At 43.7% G+C, this 21,565-nt stretch overlaps 2 protein-coding genes across 3 annotated transcripts in view; both read left to right on the top strand.

Annotated features, from left to right (window-relative positions):
* The first annotated feature begins 1,152 nt into the window (after positions 1-1,152).
* On the top strand, positions 1,153-21,198 carry NEMP1 (nuclear envelope integral membrane protein 1). Of its 2 annotated transcripts, XM_061614600.1 has the most exons (10): positions 1,156-1,404; positions 3,787-3,905; positions 7,680-7,899; positions 9,254-9,326; positions 10,283-10,376; positions 12,154-12,268; positions 13,099-13,324; positions 15,263-15,436; positions 15,826-18,154; positions 20,754-21,198. In XM_061614600.1, the coding sequence occupies exons 1-9, from the start codon at positions 1,323-1,325 to the stop codon at positions 16,034-16,036; spliced, it is 1,314 nt and encodes a 437-aa protein (XP_061470584.1). In that variant the 5' UTR covers positions 1,156-1,322; the 3' UTR covers positions 16,037-18,154; positions 20,754-21,198. The 2 variants fall into 2 exon arrangements, with proteins under 2 accessions (XP_061470583.1, XP_061470584.1); XM_061614599.1 differs by lacking the exon at positions 20,754-21,198 and having other exon boundaries at positions 1,153-1,404; positions 15,260-15,436; positions 15,826-16,036.
* Positions 18,069-21,565, top strand: part of SPRYD3 (SPRY domain containing 3) — a 101,453-nt gene continuing 97,956 nt past the window's right edge. The window contains exon 1 of the mRNA XM_061614604.1: positions 18,069-18,154. The gene's annotated coding sequence lies outside the window, so the exon portion shown is untranslated. The remainder of the gene's footprint in view (positions 18,155-21,565) is intronic.

The following is a 21,565-nucleotide window of genomic DNA, read 5'->3' as shown; positions in this document are numbered from 1 at the left end:
CTTGCCTTTTTTCTTTTATCATGTAGCATCTTGCTATAGCAATCTAAAGCTTTGAGCTCCTCTCTGTACATTCGAGCAGGCAGGCAAGGGGCAGTCACTACTGCCCTGTGCTAGGTCTCTCTCTCTCTCTCTGCCATCCTCCCCTACACTTGAGCAGATACATCTGCAGTAAACAGTGCTTCCAGGGTGCCTGAAGTGCTGTTTACTGCAGAGGCACCTGTGCCACCTGCAAGGAGCGCCATTCCAGTCATGTGCGAGAGAGCTGACTGCAGCAGCTTCTGTCCAGTAGACAAAGAACCACATTTTGACTATGTCAGAGTGTGTGCCCACCCACCCAAAAAAGATTTTGTTAAAAGGAGCTTCCTTCAAGGAGGATTTGTCAACTGAGGTATTACTGTACTTCCCACAGCTTTGCTCCCACGAGATGAAGAGATGCCCACGAAAAAGAGGATTAGACAAATCTTGGAGGATCAGGCTATCAGTGGCTACTAGTCATTATGATTAAGTTTTGTCTCCATTGTTGGAAGCAGTGGGTCTGAATACTGGGAAACATAACTGGAAGCAGAGCTGTTTTAATGCCCCGTCTCCTGTGCCAGCAAAGTCTAATGACTCTGATGGTGATAATACAACATTGCAAGAAATTATTGAAACAGGTGGCCGTTTTTCTCTATGAGGAGGTGGAGAATGCTCCAGTCTCCCTCCATGTGGAGCTCTTATATTTTAATGATTGAAATCTTATGCTAAAGATCAGGCGCCTCAATACAGAGGATGGATGCTCTTTGAAGGGGATCTGTGGTCTGTGCCACTCAAGAGGTTGTTTAGCATTTACGTCGGACGTTAAACCTCCGTTGCTACGACACCGTTGTTTACCTCTAAAAAAGACTGACAGGCTTTGCTCTAAATACTGTCTATCCGATAGGCTGAAAAGCGAAGTCCTCCGTCCAATGGGGGCAAAGAGGCGGGCTTAATTCATGTCGCAATATTTGGCCTCCTGGTTGGCTGGAGTGGTTGCAAATCAATGCGTCGTTTTGCTAAGAGGCGTTACCGCACAGAGGCCATCACGATGATGTCCCAGTCCTCTGATAGGCTATTGTCACATCACTCAGCGCTACCGTTGGCACGACGGATTTTGATAGTGGAACATCCCCACCCTCCTCTCGAGCGGCTTGTAATTGGCTAATGTCCCTTTCGGTCAAGCAAAAGGGTGGGCGTATTGCGGCAGCTGCCGCTCTCCTATAGGCTATGGAAAGAACCGTGGCGCAAAGTGCTGTTTTAGGATGGGTGGCGGGTGAAGGGGTGGTGGGCCGGACGTGGCGGGACGGATGAAAATGGACTTGGGGTGCTGTCAACTTTGTCGCCTTCTGCTAGGGGTCGTGGTTCTCTGGGTGCTGTCGTGTGACTCAGGTAAGTGAGCGGGGCTTTGGGAGGCAAGCGGAGGGTTGCCAATTTTTCAACCTGCTCCTCTCCTCCGTAAGAGCAGCTCCATGTGGGACCACGTTTTTGTGGAAAGCTTCCCCTGCTGATTTCTGCGCATTAAATTATTTCTTCTCCTACCATTGTTGTTATTAATTCAGATATTCCTAAGCCTGATTTAACATTAATAACAAATACATAATCTAATTAAAAACAAACTCTACGAATTCCTGCCATAACTTCCTGTACGCTTTTCTTGGTCTTGATAGGGAAGTGGGGATAGAACTGTGTGATTTGAGGGGTAGGGGTTCCTGGGCTTCTATAGAAGTGCTTTTAATTTGGTATTTCCCAAAGTTTTCACAAGTAGCCAAAAGTATTGGGGGTGGGGGAGAGCTAGCTCTCTTTGTGTGCTCATAAGAGACAGCTCTGTAAGGATTGTAATGTACAGTACCGGAAAATGTCAGCAGGCACGAAGTTTCTGATATTTACCAGCAAGGTGAATATCGTAAGAGACCCAGTTGTAAGTGTTAGAAAACTTGGGTTGTGATGTTGGCCTTGTTACATTTATATCAGGGGCATGTTAAATGCTCTTTAGCTGTAAATGATGGCAATGAGGATGGCACTCATTTGCTGGCAAGTGTCTGATTTGAACAGCCCAGATGAAAATCTTTGGTAAAAGGCAAGATTCACTAAATGTTTAACATGTACAGTGCATTCCTAATGCCTGCTGACTTGGGAGTAAGTCCAACTCAGTTCAGTAATGCTTACTTCCAGCACTGCTATTTTCTGGGAGCTCATGAAATCAGCACAGATTATGGTTTTAAAGCAAACTGAAAATAATGCCTTAGCCATCATCTTGAACTGAAATAAAACCTACATATTTTAACTTCATGTGTGTTCATCCCTTTTTAATCCTTGCCTCTTTTAACTTCCTTCATGCACACACTCCATTATGAAATTTAGATTGTTAGCTTCTTGAGACAGAGACAGGAACCTTTTTAGTTACTCTTTTAAGCAGCCTTCCCCAGCCAGGTGCCCTTCAGATGTTGGACAACAACTCCATGAGCCCCAGCCTGTATGGCCATTTGTCAGGGATGGTGGGAGCTATAGTCCAAAACTTCTGAAGGGCACCAGGTTGGGGAAGACTACCATTGAGTGTTATATACATTCATGGTGCTATATCTATAAAAATAATTTCTTCCCAGGATTCACAGTTTAATCCTTGCATGCTTTCTTAGGAATTACTCCCATTAAATTTGTTGAGATTTCCTTTTCACTAAGCATATCTAATTTTGTAGTGCTGTACAAAGTACACAAAATTCAACACGGGGGGGGGGAGCCAAGGTCAGTATAGTGGCTGTTTTATAGGTGACAATGGTCTTGTAAGGAAGAGCCATAGGTCAATTGCAGACTGCCTTTTGCTTTGCATGTGGAAGGTTCCAGGTTGAATCCCTGGCATCTTCAGGTAGGGCTGGGAGAGAAGCTGAGAACCCTGTCAGAAATCCTGGAGAGCTGCTGGCAGTCAGTGCAGACAGTACCAATGGTCTTGCTCAGCATAAGGCAACTTTTTATTTTCACATCCTTAGGGTTTCATTGGATAGATTTCAGATCAAATCCAAATGTGGTCAAATGGAGACTTAACTTGTAATTTCTGTTAGTGCATAGGTAGGCGACTCATAGGCTACAAGCAGCTGTTTCCCTTGTGGCCTGCTGTTTGCCTGCTGTTGCTGAAATTACTGTCACTGCTGAATTTGCTGTTGCCCAGTCACTTGCAAGGGTCAGATCCACACTTAAATAGCATGCCTTCCGGGGCAGAGTGAAAAGAGCATTTTGCAAGCAAAGATCCCTTTGGATCTGTGCTTGCACAAGGCATCCCTATCCCGTGTTGTAGTGACATTTCTTTCATCTCTTATGGTGTGAGGGTATGACAGGGAGTGCATGTGTTTGCATGTGTGTGTGCATGCCCATGTGAATGTGTGGGGCCCATCCCATAGCCCACCACCACATATAGCCTTTGTGACCCAAAAGTGCACACCCTTGTGTTAGTGGCTGCTATAACACCTGCTGCAGTTCACTGGTATGGTGTAACGGGTGAAAAGGAGTACTGATGTTTTGAGAGAAATGGAGTAGTGATGTTTTGGGTGTACTCTTGCTAATATTGCTCTCTGAAACAGTGCTTCCTTGGTATAGGCACTAGAATATGTTTGCCTCAGATTAGAGCACACACATGCCAGCATTTTACTGAACTGGCTAATCCTTGTTTTTGTATCAAACAATGCAGTTCTCGCAGTTCCCAGGGAGTAATTCTGATCTTAGATGAAGATATTGCCAATATATCTAATGCAATCCTTTTTCTTTGTTTGAACCCTGAAGATGAAGGACAGGTGGTTCAGCTTAAAGACCATCGCATGCTAGAAGCACATTCCTCTAAGCAGTTCTGCTACACAAACAAGGTGATCCCAAAATGGCATGACATATGGACCAGAATCCAGGTAGGAATTGGAGTTCTCTCTGTTTCTGGCAGCTCATGAATCTCAGTTGAACTTCCTGTTGTCATAATTACTAACAAAATTCAAGGGAACTAATCCTAGATTCTGCAAATCTCTGCTAAGTAGCTACATACAGCTTTCATCAAAAAACCCATTGTCGTTTGTTTCTCAGCATTCCTTCTGCTTTGAAATACGTAGTAGATGCAAGATAAGAGTTGACCATGCAGTGCATTTCTCATGGCTCGGTACTAGAACCATGAGTGCTGATGAAGAGCATTACTGTGGGGCCAGTCCTGCATATAGATTCAAATGTTTCCTCCATGCCTTCTCATTCTGTTCCGTGAGATTCAAACTGCATTATACAGCCATTTAGAGGAAGCTTATCCAAAAGAACATTCTATGTTACACAATGACATTGTGCAGGCTTTGGAGAGAAAAAAGGGTTGTGAGTGCCATCATCATGGGGGTATGGGCCAGAGATCAGTCAAAGACAAGGCCATCTCTTGGAATCTTGGTTATGCTTCAGGATGATGTGGCTGAGTGATGAGGAACCTGTGGCCCTCCAGATGTTGTTGGATGATAACTCTCAATCCTTGACTGTTGGCTATGGTGGCTGAGGCTTATTATTATTTACTAGATTTATTAGTTGGCTGTTACCCAAAGGTCTCCAAGCAACTTACAACATTGTTAAAAACAAAAGTAAATATATCATACCATAAAACAAAATAATAAAACAACAACCGCCCCCATACAGCCACAAAAAGTCTTAGCAGCACACTAATACAAACAACATCATCTTAGTCTATCAAATGCCTGAGAAAAAAGATAAGTCTTTACTTGGCTCTGAAAAGATGTCAATGAAGGCACCAGGTGGACCTCACTGGGGAGTGCATTCCATAGATGAGGAGCCGCAACTAAAAAGGCCGTCTCCCTTGTACCTACCCTCCAAACCTCCCTCAGAGAGCGGACCTGGAGAAGGGTCTCAGAAGAGGATCTAAGAGTCTGGGTAGGTTCATATTTGTCGAGCATTCTAAAAAATACTGGGATCCTGAGCTGTAAAGAGCTTTATAGGTCAAAACCAGCACTTTGAATTGGGCTTGGAAGTATACAGGCAGCCAGTGTAATTGGAACAGAATTGGTGTTATATGATCTGTTCACCTTGCACCTGTCAACAATCAGGCAACTGCATTCTGCACTAAATGAAGCTTCCAAACCATTTTCAAAGGCATTCCCATGTAAAGTGCATTGCAATAGTCCAACCTTAAGGTTACAGCAGCATAGAGTATTGTAGCCAGGTTATCTCTGTCCAGATAGGGTCTCAGTTGGGCCACCAGCCTAAGCTGATGGACGGCGCTCCACGCCACTGAGGCTGCCTGTGCCTCAAGTGACAGCAATGGTTCCAGGAGAACCTCCAAACCCCCAAAGTACAAACCCATTCCGTCAGAGGGAGTGAGACCCCATCTAGAGCAGACCACTCAGCCGGTCAGAGGAAACATCCATCAACAGCCTCTCATTCTTATCTAGATTACAGTTTATTGGCCCTCATGGATACTTTTATTGCAACCCAAGTACTGATTCAGCACATCCACTCACTGCCTCACCTACTGTCGTGTCCAGGGCTGGACTCAGAAATCACACCAGTCGATGAAAGCAATTCAGTTTTTATTAGTGTAATATCCAGACAGAGACTACGTCTCATGAAGCAACACAATACACGTGTCCTGTGACATGCAAGAGAGTTGACAGAACAAGGAATTTCTGCCCCCCCTTCACCTTATTAAGGGGGCTTTCTGGCGCGAATTCTCTCACTCCGCCTTAGGACAATTTCTTCCCCGCCCCTTCTCTCTCTCCCCCTGACCCGTTTTTCCCTTCTCCGGGTTCTTGGTGAGGGTGGAAGTTCTGCCTCCCCCTCCTCTTCTGAAGATTCTGTTTCTGGGATTGGAGAAAGGGGAGGGTGTGCGTCATGCCCATCAGACTGACTTTTCCCTGGCTGAGGAGGGAGTGGAATCCCCCCTCCTTCTTGGTCTAACTGCTCAGTGAGGGGGTTGAGCGTGGGAAATTCCTGAATAATGTCTGTAGCTTTGTCTGTTGGAGTTTCAAGGCCTCTGCGGTCGCTGGGCAACACTATCTCTGAGAGTTCTCCCTCCCCCTCTTCACCCAGCTCTGAGAAAGTGATCTCCTCCTCATCCTCTGAAGTGCTAAGGTCCCAATCCTGCATCCTGACACCTACAGAAGATGAAAAGTAGAAATAGAGCTGCGTGTCAGCAGCACTGATAACAACACACTCCAGAACTCTGTATGATGCCATTTAGCGGTTTCATGTAGATGTTACATGACGTGAACAGAACCAACCCCTGTGGGACCCCATATTAGAGACCTCATGGAGCTGAGCAATGCTCCCCAAGAACCACCTTCTGGAGCTGACCATCCATAAGAATGGAACACTGCAGTGGAGTGCCCCCAACACCCAACTCAGACAGTCGTCCCAGAACGATACCATGGTCGGTGGTATCAAATGCCACTGAAAGATCAGGGAGGATCAACAGAGTCACACACACCCTGTCTCTCTCCCGACACAGGTCATTGTGCTGGGTGACCAAGGCAGTTTCCGTATCAAATCCAGGCCTGAATCTAGCTCATGGGAGTTGGAGTCTTAAGAACACCTAGAGGGCCATAGGGTTCCTAACCCCTAGGTGGTTAATGACATCTATGGGTTATCCAGTGTCTCTATGCTATTTTGTGACTGACTCAACAGCCGTAGTTGGCAGATGTTTGTACTTTCACTGGAGTGGCAAATCTATTTTCTCACAGTACTCTATTTACCCAGTATTACCTAAACCAAGCAATATCCCGATACCCAAGTAAGGGAACATTACATAATTAAGATGCAATCCTTACCCCACTTTCAACTCCGTTGAAGTCAATAGAACTTACTTCTGAGTAGACATGGGTAGGATTGCACTGTTAGGCTTGCTTGCTTGCTGGGTAGTTGCCTTTTTTTAAAAAATGGAAAGGGTTGACTATGTAGCCTCTGAAGAAGAGAAGTGAGAAAATAGAGAAGAGCAAAATGGCAGGGATAGGTAGGGTGAAGGGGCCTGTGATGTCATAGGCAACATCAAATAAATGCTCACAACACTTTAACAACGGAGATTCACATTGCTGCGGCAATTATTCGAGTTACTATTGCGTAGCTGACTGCTGCTTGGAAATGGCAGTTCCTCCCATAACAGTTTCACAGTACCTAAGGGCAGTGTCTTAATGGTTCACGTGATGCCCTGCCCTCTCCTTCCCCTTGACACACAGCATCTGGAAAGGCCCTCAGTCTTAAACTGTTTGAATACTCACACAGTTTCTATTGGGAACTTGTTTTCCTTCTCATTTATTTCCACAATGAAGTTCAGTGTTGGAACTCTGTCTCCTCTTTCTTTCTCTCCCCCTGCACAATTTTTTCATCCTGATCCTCATCTCTCAGGTAAATGCTTATGTTTTCTCTTTATAACAACTCCATATTATACCAATCTCCTTCAGCCAACTTTTTTTCTCCAGATGATATGTACTTAGCTATAGTAGATTTCATTTGTTGCCAGTCTTTCCAAAAGTCTCTTTATCTCCTTTGGTATTCTCCTTTGAACCAGTTTCTCGTTTATCTTTTTAAGCATGCATTCCATAATGGTACCCAAGATTTGTGTTCGAATTCGAATACCATTTGTGATATTTTTCCTTATTTAAATGTTGAAATCTCCCTTGTGGCTAACCCCATCCACTTGTTTTTTGCAGGTGCGAGTAAAGAGCACCAAGATGATCCGGATCATTCAGGTCGAAAATGAGGAAAAACTGAAAGAACTGGAGGGATTCAGTGTGTGGAACTATATTGGCTCCTTCTTCAAAGAAAAGCTCAATGATACCTATGTTACTGTAGGCCTCTACAGTAATAAAACCTGTTTGAAAGTCGAAGTGCTTGAAGGAGACTCCAATTATACTATCATCGTTGCTCGTAGTATGTCCTGTTTTACCTTTTTTGCTGTCATACTGGGGAGATTGTCAGATGTCCATCTAGTACTGTTAAATGCATTAGATCAGGGATTCCCAAACTGGTCCATGAGCTTCATTCAGATGGTCCATGGTGTGTCTGTAAAAATACAATTAAAATCATATTACATCAAGCCCAGTGCATTATAGTTGCTACAATGGGCAGAAAAATACATGGTCCACCAAGACCTTCCGTAATTTTCAAGTGGTCTCTGGGGGAAAAAGTCACAGAATTAGATTATGCTGCTTATTTCCTGATACTGTGAACTGTAGGCCTTCTGGTTGTGCAGAAATGTAGCAGAGATGTGAGGGCAGGAATATCAGGACAGTGCCTGGGCAAGTGAGTTATGTAGTCCAGAACCTTTGTACTTCATGTAGTGCCATAAGTAAGATGATTACTAGGATCTAATGCTGAGGTCAGCAGCTTCAGTGTGTCAGGTTAACTGAGAAATTGAATTTTGTGATGGCCAAATTAAGTCTTGCAGTGAACTAAAGCTCAGTTTCTTGAACTTCATAAAGGGAAGATGTAAGCTTGGCTTAGACAGTATTCTGGTATTGGTGGTCTCTCACCATTCCTTGTGAAAACCCTTGCGTCTAGAACATTTTCTGTTGTAAAATGTGTACCTACACTTCTATACTTTACTACATTTAAAAGAATGCCATATTACCTAGTGTGGACGTTTTATGAATGGTTGGTTCACTCTTTTATTTTCTATAGTTGGGTGCCGATACCCATCACTTGCAAATGTCACATGTATGTTCATTCTGTATGTATTGTACGGGAACTTGGCCATTTCAACACACATGCACTGTTCACAACTGGTGTACTGCTGTGTATGTATTGTCTCAGAGCACAAAAGGTAAAGTGAGTGAAGTGGGCAGTCAAAAGTTGGTCAGTTCCTTTGGCTTTTATTTGGAAAGGATGTAGATGGTGAGAACTGCTACTTTAAATAAAAGGGCTGGTTGCCTTCTTCCAAGGGTGAGTTGTGCACTTCACTGTGTTATTTATTTAAGATAATTTAGGATGCAGTTTCCCTGTTCTTACAGTGGTTCAGCCTACTTAAGTTGCTGCAGAGGAACTTTTTTACTCTGCCCTTAGAATTAATTCTGTATTTGTACAAGGGTATAAATGTTCTGTGTGCATGCAGGGAGAAAGGAAGCAGTCACCACACAAGCTTTATGTCTGGTATTGTTGCTATATGAACCTACATTGTCAATGGGCATTTGCTCTGACAGCCCATTTGAGGACATGTAATGTCCTGATCCAAAAGATCTAGGAGCTTACAGATCAGATCAACACAACTGATTTTGTTTTATTGCAGCGTTTGATCCTAAGCTCTTCATGGTTACGTTTCTGGGCCTTCTGCTATTTTTCTGTGCTGACTTGATGAGCAGGTGAGCACTCTTAATGGATGACGGAAATGAGGGTTGTGCTTAAGTATGAGCAGTGGTAGCTCCTGTCCTTATGCCAGACGTCATCTACTGCTGTCATTTGCTTGGCTTATAACAGCTAGCGCAGCCTTTCCCAACCAGTGTGCCTTCAGATGTTGTTGGACCACAACTCCCATCAGCCTCAGCCAGCATTGCCAATGGTCAGGAAGATGGGAGTTGTGGTCCAACAACATCTGGAGGCACACTGGTTGGGAAAGGCTGAGCTAGCGGATTAATCTTTCCTGGCTGAAGCAGTGGAAATAGATTATATGATTTTTGTCTCAATAACAAAGGGATTATGTAGGAGTGGGGAACCTTGGGCCCAGGAGCCAAATGTGGCCTCCCTGGCCTCTATTTGCCCTCAGGAATCTTCTCTTGCCCTTATTAGAGCACTGACAGCCGGGCCAGATCTCCCATATTTTTAGCTGTGGCATGGCCAGAAAATGTTACAGGCGGTCCCCATTTATACAGTAGGTTCCGAAATCGCTGTAAAGCAGAACCCCATTGAGTATAACGGGGCGCGTTGTGTGAAAATGCCGCAAAAGCACAAAAATTGGCTTTAAAACAGGGAATGAAAGCCGCCGCAGTAGTGGAACGCCAGGAAGTGAAGCGCTGGGAAGCGGGGCCCTACTGTATATTGTTTCTTTGGTCCACAGAATGCTGCCTTTTGCCTTGCTAGGCCGTGCCTATGCTGCCTCTGTGAGCTCATAGCTTTCTGGGGCCCCAACTACTGGGTCAGCACTCATTTTTCCTTCTTCCTGCTATAGCCTGCTTTCCTCTGAATGGGCCTAGTCTCTGTGCTTCCTAAAGCAGCAGACAGAACAATCTTATTGCATGTGTTGAATATTTGCTGCTCCTGACAAACTTTGGATTTAGATCTTATTTCTGCAGAGCAACTGAGATAATAATTGTCTTTGCAGAAGCCCAGTTTTCTTCTATTCAGCTGGAATAAGCATTGGCATGATAAGTTCACTGCTCATCGTCATCTATGTAATGTCCAGAATGGTGCCCAAGGTGAGTGAAAACATAGTTCTCTGGACAGTACTAGACTCTTTGGCTACAAAGCATCCTGAAAACTACCAGTTTAGAGCTGGCTGTTTCAAAATGGTTAAGCTCTAATTTCAGGTGCCTCATTCAGGCTGACTGCAACTTTGAGAATGTGCAGAATGCACTGCCCACCCAATCTAGGTTAGAGGGAATGACTTCTGTTCAGCTTTGCTGTCCATATTACCCCTTTCCTAATCACCATTTGCAGTTCTCAAATGATCTTTCACTGTTTTACATTAGCAAGAGAAAGGAGGGAGATGGCAGCAGTAGCGAGATGGGAAGAGGAGAGGCAGTAGGAATTGTACGGAGGTGTATGTTCTTGGAAACATGGAGATGACAGCAATAATAGTAACTGAGCCAAGAGAGGGAGGAGATCATTGAAAACAAGGAAAGGAGGAACATATGCTTGCTGTGACCAGCAGAACATAGCTTACGTCACTACATATCGTTGTATTCAATGTAGTATTAAACAGATTGTTCCATTGTGCAAGGAAAAATCCTTTTGCTAATGGAACAATCTCCCCTGCGTACCCACTAAATCTGTTCTTGGGGTTCCCCAATCCAGATTTGGGGACCGCACAGTGTGCATGCAGGGGGTGGGAATCTCATTGCACTACTGCAACTTTTTAGTTGAATTCTGCCCAAAGTTAGGATTGTCGTTGCACCCTTCCTCACATATGGCTCTTGTCTAATATATAGTAGCTCAGAGGCTCTTTAGTGCATGCTGTTCTTAGAATCTGGCAAAACCTTAGTGTGAAAAATGTTTTCTTACTATGGTTGCCATATAAAGGCACAGGTAATTTATAAAAGAGAAATTTAAATGGGAGGGGGGGTCAGTGGGTATGTCTCGCTTTTGCATGACTGCATTACAGCTGATTGATATGGAAGTTCAAATATTACTAGCTGCACACTCATTAAAAAATTCAGTTAAAGTATTTTTCAGTGTAGGAGAAGCTATGCCATCAAAAAGAAAGTTAAAATTGTATGTTTCCCTATGAGAAAAAAATAGCATCGAGCAAATGATAATGTCCATCTTTGGACAAGTCTCTTAATCTGAGAAGTTTAATAAAATAGCTGCTAGAATGGAAAATGCCTGTTTCTTGTTTTTCATATTTACCACAAATCCCTGTGGAGCTGTGAAAAGTGTTTGTGTCCCTTGTGAAAGCATTTTGACCCAGTGTAGATACACAATTTAAAGAGTTTAAGTTGAAGGGTTCCCCCATCCCTCATTCAGTACCAAAAAGTGTAAAGTTTCCTAATTTTCATAAAGAGGCATCATGGTAAACCTGTGTCTGGGTTCTACCACATCAGATTAGTTGATCCTCTTTTGTTAAAAAATAAATCCCTGCATGTAGAGTATTAGGTGTTGGGAAGAAGTGTTCTAGCTTAGCCCGCTCCTGGTATGCTAATTTTGGTAGAGGAATATTCTGTCGCGTGACCCATCCCCGCCGATCTGCAGCCCATAGCAGCACAGTCTAGATACAGGTTTGCCACTTCATTTGCTTTGGATGTCTAACCAAATGGTTTGCATCCGTTCCTAGCAGGAGTTCCACCAAAATAAAATGGCTTGACTTGATCTTGTCAGGCTATGCAGATCTACCCCTGCCTGCCAGAGCCCAGACAGAGAATATAATATGTGGAGTTTGTGTAGCCTAGCAGTGGTGTGTACCTATTTTAGGGCAAGCTGGGTTCTCTGCTCGGCTAAGAATGCTAAAATAGGTTGTCTGTTCTTTCTATGTCCTAGAAAAGTCCCATCTACCTCATGTTTGTGGGAGGCTGGTCTTTTTCTGTTTACCTTATTCAGCTGGTCTTCCGAAACCTGCAGGAGATCTGTAAATTGTACTGGGAATATCTGCTGGGTGAGTGTATGCATTGGCCTGTTGTGGTCTCTTTTTTGCAAAGTCTGATCCTCAGGCTATTTTGCATATTTCTGAACAAACTTGCTTAGGAAACGCTTAGCCTCCACACTCCATTAAGTGAATAGCTTTTGAACTCTGTCCTTGGCTTTCAGTCGGCTTGAGTAAAGAGGATCCAGAGTTTTCATTAAGGTAAATCAAGCTGCTTGGTTATCTTAATTAATCACAACAAAATTACAGCTTAAAAAACAGTGCTGAGCAAATTCGGTGAAAGTAGGATTTGGAGTTGCTTAAACAGAAGTTTTAAAAAAATCTGGTATTTGGATTGTGACTCCTGGTAGCATGATGCACTGGGGATGGGAGTAATGGAGGAATTAATGGCATGTGTCTTGAAAGTGACCTGTTTAAGGCTTTAGGTTATGCAGTCCTCATTGTCAACCATACTAAACGCTCACTTGGACTTCATCTTGAGAGTTTTTCCCTTCAATTTCCCATGCTAAAAGAAGCACACACTGTGAGCACAACACTTGTTATGATGCAACTCTTCTAGATTAGCATCCTTTCCATGTTGAGACTCTTCTGACCTTGAATCTTCCCAGAGAAGGTTGTGTAAAAGACCCGAGTTCTTTTCTTTCTGTGCCTTCTGGATTCTATGCTTGGCAACATCTGCCTTAAAAAGACAGTATTTTCATCAGCTTGATATTTGGAACACTAGATATTTTATATCCATTTCTGGCTGATTCTTGTAGTGGTGCTTCATTTATTCAGTGTGGGGATAGTTCAGACTCCAGATAAAAATAATCCTCTTCCTTTTTTCTTCCTTTTTTCCACAGGTTACTTGCTTGTCGTAGGATGTGTCAGCTTTGGTGTGTGCTACAAATATGGCCCCCTGGAGAATGAACGCAGCATCAATCTCCTCACTTGGGGTCTGCAGATCCTTGGCTTGCTGCTCCTCTACTTAGGCATCCAGATACGGCAGATTGCAATCGCCTTGATCGTCATTGCAATCTGCACTAAAAACCTGGAGTATCCGGTCATGTGGGCCTATGCCATCTACAGGTGATGGATGGGAAGCAGGGCATTACTCATCCTAGAAAGCACACTCCAATAACTGACTTACTAATAGATTAATAGGAGGTGTATATATATGTGTGTGTGTGTGTGTGTACTTGAAATACAGTGTAATTTCTAACATACTTGGGAGACCTAGGATTACATGTTCAGAGATCACTCACTATATATCAATCTATAGCTAGATCGCTGGAAGGTGAATAGCTACTTTTGCATATGCAATTAGGGAAATACAGTGACTTGTTCAACCCAGCACACATCAAAAGAGCAGAGACTGAATCTATCATCTCCAGGGGCTGATTTTCAGGCTGCTGGAACACCTTGACTTTTCCTGTGTCTATTCACATCAGAGTCTGGGCACACTCTTGCAGAGGACACTTGCTCAGAGTGGGGTGACTGTCATTAATCATTTTTAAAAATCCTAAAATTCTGGGCACTGTACAGTGATTAAAGAAACAAAACAGTTTTGCAGTCTAATACACTGTAAAGGAACAGGGAGAAAAACAGGCAAATTCAGGTACCAGTTCATAAAAGTTATAGCAAGCTGTGTAATTGAGTAAAGTTTCTTCTGGTAACCAGCTGCAACAGCTGCTGAGGAAACAGTTCTGGGAAAGGGGGACCCAAATGGATGTTGGTCCCAGCCAGCCCAGTGGAGTGGGCCTTAATGACAGCATTTGCATGCCACTGTAAACCATAGTCTTACTCCTCTCCACTTCTCCCCTTACCATTGTGGAGCAGAAACAAACCATGATCCTGGCTTCCTGCTGTGTCCAAATGGGGACTGTGGTTTTGCTTGACCCCAAAGTTTTTCTTGGCTTGCTGATCATGGTTTGTATGAGTGAAACAAAACAAGTTCTCCACTTTGGATGTTACGCTAAACCAGGACTCGTTTCCTCTGAATTAGTGGGAGGAGTGAAGCAGGCAGATTCACTGTAAACCACTAATTATGGTGGACAGTTACATCTGAACTCGCCCATTGTCCCTTTTTCTCCCTTGGATGACACCAGATGAAATGGTGGCTGTTGGAAACAGGTTGTGGGAGACGAGTAATTAACGTAGTGCCATAGACCCCCAAGTGAATGGATATGTTTTTGCTCCTTGTAGCCTACTGTTCAGTCATATGGTAGAAGCTGGGTTGAGTGGGCTTGCTCTGGATGTTATGAGTGACAAATATGGTCAAATGGGTGTTATGATAAAACATGAAAATTGGGATTTCAGCTGTTGGATTGAAGCATTACCACTAGGTGGCACTTGCAAAGATTTTTAGAAGATATTATCTGCCTCTAAAGACAAGCCTTTTCTGTGGATGCCTGGGTCCTCCTAATCTTAAGTATTTTCTTCTGTGCAGTGGGCCCTTTGGTATAGCATTTGAGAGCATTATCCAAATATATCTTTATGATAGCTGGCAAACAGGGCATTTCTTAAAGCAGTAAGACACAAGTGATTTAAGACCCCTCTAGGCCTAAAACTAGAGGATGGAACTGAATCTCTCTCAAAAAGACAATCACTCTGTAATTTGTCTCCCTTTATATCTAATATAAGAAAATGACATGCAGCTTTGAGGCCTGTTCACATGTCTACGTAGCATCCGCTAAATCATAGAGCACCCTGCTCCGATTGTTGCCAAACTGTATTGAGCAGAGTAAGTTAGTGGGGGTGTTGTGAAGCCCAACACTGGGTCTTGGGAAAAACCATCAAGATAATCTGGTAAGATTGGCAGAATAGAATCTCTCTGAAGAACATCTTGTCTTAGGCCAGAATGACAGTTATGTGCCCTTTGAGTACAGACTGTCTTCCAGCTGCACCCTGTTCAAGTTAAGCTCAAGGCTAAACGCTGTCTCCTGAGCCACTGGAGAGTTGTTGCATGGAACCATACTTTGATGTTCAGACTTGCAGCTGCTGCTAATGCCATTACTATCCTAGCAGGAAGGTCTTCACAGCCATAGAAAAGCCCAGCCCACCACGTCTGCTAACTGAGGACGAGTACCGGACACAGGGGGAGGTGGAGACACGCAGAGCCCTGGAAGAATTGCGGGAGTACTGCCGCAGCCCCGACTTCTCTGCCTGGAAAGCAGTCTCCCGCATCCAGTCTCCAAAGAGGTACTGCCCAAGAAAATCAGAAAAAGGGAAGGGAAGGCTGCATTGTGCTATGGGCTCCTTTTTATAATTTAGGGACCTCAAAAGGACACCAAGTTACAAACCCAGCTATGGGAAGGAGGTGGGATCTGGGAGGGAGAAATGAGATTCATGCCCGAATCTGGTTTTCTTCTCTGCTAATGTTATGTGCCAAGAAAATGTTCTAAGTGTATTTTCCTTATTAATACTTGCTGCACACAGTGGGATATTCACCTGGCCTTGCCTGTAATCTGGACTTTGTCTGACAGATATTTAATTGGCCAGTGTTGCATATGCATCATGGCAAGAATTTAAATGAGGTCAGAGATAGGCTAGTTGCTGCAATATTCTCACTGCTCTCCGTTTACCTCCAGATTTGCTGACTTTGTAGAAGGGGCCTTGCATGTGGTCCCCAATGAGGTCTCTGTCCATGAGCAAGAATATGGGCTTGGAGGTTCCTTTCTGGAGGATCAGCTCTTTGAAGAAGAGGATGAAGAGGAAGATGGGGAGAGAGATTACAGCTTTGAAGAGGAAGACACCCCATGGCCCCAGAATCATCTGAGTTTCCAAGACAGAGCTGGCTAGTATTCATGCAGGTGGATTGGCTGGTAATGCCCCCTGCTGACCTGGGGTAAGAGTTGCAGTTTTGCAGCTCTCTTCTTACAGGGAGCACACATATACAAAGTCTACTGGGTACGACACATACACAACAAGGTGTGTATGCTTGGCAGACTCTGGGAATGGAGTGGGATACTACAGGCCATTAAAGCCTGGGAATGGAGTGGGATACTACAGGCCATTAAAGACTCGTCGTCTATACCACACAATGAACTGAATGTGAAGTGAACTGTGCTTGAAATATGGCAGAGTCCTGAACTAATTGTATTGTAGATTGCAAGTTGTGAATGAAGTAACAGAGGAGTGAGGTGGGCTTAAATCCTGATAGTAACAATGAGTTCTGTCACCTTGATTAGGCAGAGACTCCAGAGGAAGAGCTTAAAAACACCATAATGTCCAGCTGAGTCATTCATTTCTTGGAAGCCCACAATGTTGTCCTCTGAGTGCCCGTGATGCTTAGTGGATATGTTGTCCATTCCAGTGCCTCTGTACTTGTCATTTGTTAGCTTAAGAGTTGCCTATTAGGCTTGATCCTGTACTTGGCACAGTTCTTCTTCGATGATAGCAGCTGGCCCACATTGTGCATGTTTCAGCTCAACCAGGATTTTGTCTGCTTGCAAGTAAGATGCAGCCAGTGTTTTAGGTGGCTTTCTACTTCTTTCTGTGTTTCTGTTTGCTTGCTTGCTTGTTTTAACTAGTTTCATCCCAACTTTGGCTTATTGGCAGATGGAGGCTGCTGCTTTGTCACAGATAGAGCATGGTGAGATCTCTGGCAACAGGCAGAGATCTAGGTCTCTCAGAGATGTTTCTGCCATCCTGTAAGGGAGATTTGCATAAATAAAATTATTTTTAATCATGCCCCATGGGAAAGCGATGGCTTCAGCATGAATGCCTGCTGTCTAAATCACTTGGGCTTCCCATGGTGCATCTTTCGTTTATTTGCACCTTTCTTAGATGTTCAGTTTTGTGTTCCACAGCAAACCTGCCAAGGTGCAGATTTGTTTCACTCTTCTATATTTGACTTAGTCATTTGGATTGCTGCAATTCTCCATGTTAGATTTCAGTATTGCCTTGATGAGGGTGTGGCAATAATGAACTTCTCACAACAGGTGCTTTTATGTATAGCTCTCTGACGTTGCCATTTGGTGTCAACAAAGACTGACTGTTACTGGACCTATAATGGGATTTAACTTGTTTCTTTCAACCACCTATTTGGTCCTCCCTTGTTGTGAAGTTTGCAGTTCTCGTAACTTTGTATTTTTAGATGCTGTCTACCTCCTGGCTTTTAAAATTCTGACATTCTACAGGGATTTGTTCCTTTATCAGCAGCAATTTGGCACAAGCCAGCAAAGAGGTCCTAAAAACAGCATTGGCTAAGCCTGCCAAATTCTACCACCACCTCTTTTACTTCAGGGATACTTCCTAAAAACAGAATTACAGACATGACGACATCCTTATTTATTTAGGTGTAAGTCCTCCTTGCTACAGATTATTTGAGGCCAGTACAGAGAAATGTAGCAAAGGCCTACATTCCCAAAACGGATGCATTTGCTGAGACTGGTGAAATTGGATTTTCCAGGAGTGGGAATTTCCAGGAATAACCCCCTCAAAATAGAGTTGATGACATGAGAGAGGATTTGACAGGTTAATTGTGCCTTAGTGTTTCACCTAGTCTTGGAGCAGCATGTGCCAACACAAAAAAGGAGCAGTTCGGGCTATTCTGTTTCTTCTCATTAGCCTGTCATTTGATTGTCTGTGTAAAATCTTCCAGTTGTAATTGGCAAAATCTGTGATTCATTGTGTGCAGCAGGATTTTTGGAGTAGAAATAATTTATTTCCTCCATACTTCAAAGGTCATTAAAAAACATTATCACAAAATGCAGAGAACTCTGTCCTGTGGTGGACTTTGAGCGGAACTTGGTTTTGCAAGAAACACGGGGCTGCTGCTGCTGCTGCTACAAATGGCAACCCCATGTCTATATCCCCATGCCTTGAGGTCACTTGGCTGTATTTGTTCCTGCTTGCTGCACCAGTGATGTGGAACAAAGAGAGAAAATGAATACCATAAAAATGATAGGACACTGGGTAAGTTGTAGTAGACTGTATGGGGGAGGAGAGGGTAAATAACATGGGGTGGCCAGTTTTGTGCTGCCCTCAGCTACCGCCTTCACATTTTTTTCAGTTTAGAATTCAGGACTGGAGAGTAAATTGCTGGCGTTGTTTCCCATATTGAGAGCTAAAACGGATCTGATCAAACAGCAAAGCATCAGACCTAGATTACTCAGTTAACTTGCTTAAAATTTAAAGCAAAGTATTTTGCTCCACATTCTGTGCAAACCGTATGTGGAAGATACAATTCCTTCCTCTTCCAAATGTTGCAACTAATGTTAAAACACTGAGGTTTCTGACTCTAGCTAAAACGTATTGTGGTGGAAAAGCAAAACATTTGATCTATGCAGTGTTATCTGCAAGTGCGGGATATAAGCCATGAAATTTTTTGGATAGTGTTGGAGGGGAATACCTCCTAACAATGGTCAAAGTACCTGCAGGCCTAGTAGGTTCAAGTGTTTCTTGTTTTTCTTTTATTTCTTCGAGATGGTCATTATTTTTCAAAATGTTGTTTTTGATAGTGAATGTACTGATATGCTATCTCAGTGCTTTCTCATTTGAGTTGTGAAGGTTGAAATTTTAATAAAGTCTTTTTGGTAGAAAATGAAGCTTCCTTGTGTGGTGCCGTGGGGGGGGAGTAGACAAATCTAACTCCCTTCTTAAAGAGGTTTTAGTAGAAATCTGTCTATCTGTGAAAAATCTCTTCTTTGGATTTGCCACAAAACAATTGCCCCTTGGTTGTTCAGAGTAGCTATTTGCTTGTTTGGTTCTGAAGCATTATGTACAATAACCCATGTGTGAATTGGGAGATATTGAAAGGGGCCTGCCCAAAAGCTTGTGACTCTCCTTCCAGGTAGTGATTGCTGCTTGGTCAGAGATGGATGGTCCATGTTTCTCGATACTTCATTTTGATAGTTATACATTTGACATTTTAACTGACTTCATTGAAAAGCATTGCAGTTGAGGTTATATTTGGTGATCTGTGATAGCTCTCACAATTGAGATACCCCCTGGGTGCTGCTAAGTGCATCATGTGGTTTGCTATTTTAAACTGAATATGTGATTTATTGTCCTGGCCAAACTAGCTAAGCAATACGCTTAAAACTTTTAAAGAATGTTTTAGTATCTGTAAATAAACCTTAAGTGTCTATGCAATGTCTAGAGGCTCCATCGCTCTACAAAAAAAGCTTCAAGATGGGATTTTCTGTCTACCCTCTGTGCTGTTAAGGAGCTCCTTTTTTTGAGAGAGAAAGATTGCTGTGGCTGTCTGCTGCTGCATGCAGCATACATACTTTTTTAACCCAAAGGCTGCTCACAGCAGTAGAATGCATGCTTTGTACAGACAACCCCCCAAGTTCAAATCGTACCTAAAGGAAATAGCATAGGAGGGCTCAGAAAGAAAGACCCCATCAGAGAGCTACTCAGATGCCTGTCTGCTATTACTAGAATTACTAGACAATGATCAAGCTGTAGTTGGTGGATTTAGCTTTTAGGATCATTATGTTAGGATTAGAATAATATGGTTTAAGAATGAAGGGCTACAGAGTTTTTTCAGAACAGTAATGGCATCCACAAATGTAGTATCCTAGGAAAGGTTAGCAATTGGCAGCCCTTTAGTCAAGTCTGCCTATGTTTAATCTTAAGGGTGAGAAACTTTTTAAAAAATGCACACAAGCCCAAGATTCTCTGGTGACTGAATTCTGTGCCCCCTACCAATTTCCCTGCTTTCAGAGTAAGATTAAGAGTTGCTGAATATAGCTGGGTTATTCAGGAGCAGCTCTGAGACAAAATGCAGTCCCAGAGGAACAGGCACAAGCATTCACTTGTTGAATTTGGCTCCCTTCTACATCACAAATTGTGCAAGTGAACTAACATAAAGTAGCCGTGTTTTTCAGAAAAAGTAGCAGCCCACTTCTCTCTATCCCAGGGGTTGCCAACCTTTTTGGGCCAGTGGGCCCATTTTGAATTTTGCGAGTGCTGTGGGTGCCAGTCACTACATGGCTGCCATAGTGCAGCATAACAAAATTAGAGAGTACAGTCATTGTTGCTCCCCCCACCCCCAACAACCTCATGCTTACCATGGGAAGTTGACTATGTCCTGTTTGTGGAGAAACAGCAGTTAAACATACAAGAACTCTCTTCCCAGTGCCCAACCCTAAACCAAAGCCTAGGCTGCTATCCTCTATCCACGTACGTGGGAGCAAGCCCCAGTAAACGCAGAGAGACTTAATTCTCAGTAGACAGGTATACCAGTGAATTCTTAATGAGTACCTAGTTTTTAGCTCCTGCACAGCAGGAGACATCCCTAAGCCTCTTTGCTGAGGACTTTTTTTTAAAATGAAAGCTAAGAGTTTGGGTGCCTATGAAGGTCTTTGCAGGTACACTGTCCCTTGCTCTATCCCCAAGCAATGCATGGCTTTAGCTTCCTTTTGTATGTCGAGCCCCAGCACCCTTAGGAGGATCAAGGAGGGGGGCTGGATGAGCGTCAGTTCCAGCCGCTAGGGCAAGGGGAAGAATCAGAGGGTGTTGAGACTTTCAAGGACAATGAGAGGGTGTGTGGTTGACACTGTGCCAGTTCCCACAGACAGTTCTCCCACCAAAGAAGACCGCACTCAACTTCCAGACACCCCCATAGAGCCGTTGGATGTCTTGGCGCGCGTGCCAACTCCACCTCCCCTGAGCTCCCCTCTTGGCACTTCAAGCACTTCTCTGCCTCCTGAAGTTGAGTTGGCACCTATCGAGACAGATGAGCCAGCAGAGGCACGCCCCCTTTTGCCCCGTGCCAGGCGCCAGGAGAAGCACTTCGGTCAGAGGGAGGCTCTTCGAAGGAGTCAGAGATTACGGGCGAAGACCTTTTCTACTTAAGCCTGCTCCCCCGACCTGGGTGCTGAGTCAACTTTCTTCTTCACGCTGCAGAGTGTACTTAGGTAGCCTAGTTAGGGATTGCAGTGAGCTAGCATAGTGTGCCTGTGAAACGTATTGCCTTCAATGTTACTTTAATAAAACAGGAATTGATGCCATCCTCTGTCTCGTGAGTCTCACTCTGGGCAGGACGTTGGATGAGTTTGCAGGGGACTCCTACAAATGCTACGTCTAGACAGCGCATGGAAGACAAATAATGCTACTATATAAAGCTGCATCCACAGGACTCTTCCTTAATGCCAGTTGCAGAACTTGAACCTCTCTCTCAGAACTGATGGTAGCCTCCAACCTTAATTAGTAGCAAAAAAACTTGTTTAACAGCTTGCTATCCTAAGTAAACAATATCCTCTGGTGCAAACAGAGAATAACAGTTAAAGTTGCCAACAAAAAAGGTAGATGTCGTTCTAATTGCCAGATGCAATTATGACTTTTTTATTGTTTCCATGCATTTCTTATTGGCATGGA

The sequence above is a fragment of the Rhineura floridana genome, chromosome 3 (genome assembly GCF_030035675.1).
Source record: "Rhineura floridana isolate rRhiFlo1 chromosome 3, rRhiFlo1.hap2, whole genome shotgun sequence".
NCBI lineage: Eukaryota > Metazoa > Chordata > Lepidosauria > Squamata > Rhineuridae > Rhineura > Rhineura floridana.
This window is presented reverse-complemented; position numbering and strand designations above follow the sequence as displayed.

Excerpts from the sequence above, each read along its gene's own strand:
- NEMP1 (XM_061614599.1), top strand. The coding sequence starts at position 1,323 with ATGAAAATGGACTTGGGGTGCTGTCAACTTTGTCGCCTTCTGCTAGGG. Across the intron at positions 1,405-3,786 it reads GGTGCTGTCGTGTGACTCAG|ATGAAGGACAGGTGGTTCAG; the intron begins GTAAGTGAGCGG and ends TGAACCCTGAAG. Across the intron at positions 10,377-12,153 it reads TGTCCAGAATGGTGCCCAAG|AAAAGTCCCATCTACCTCAT; the intron begins GTGAGTGAAAAC and ends TCTATGTCCTAG.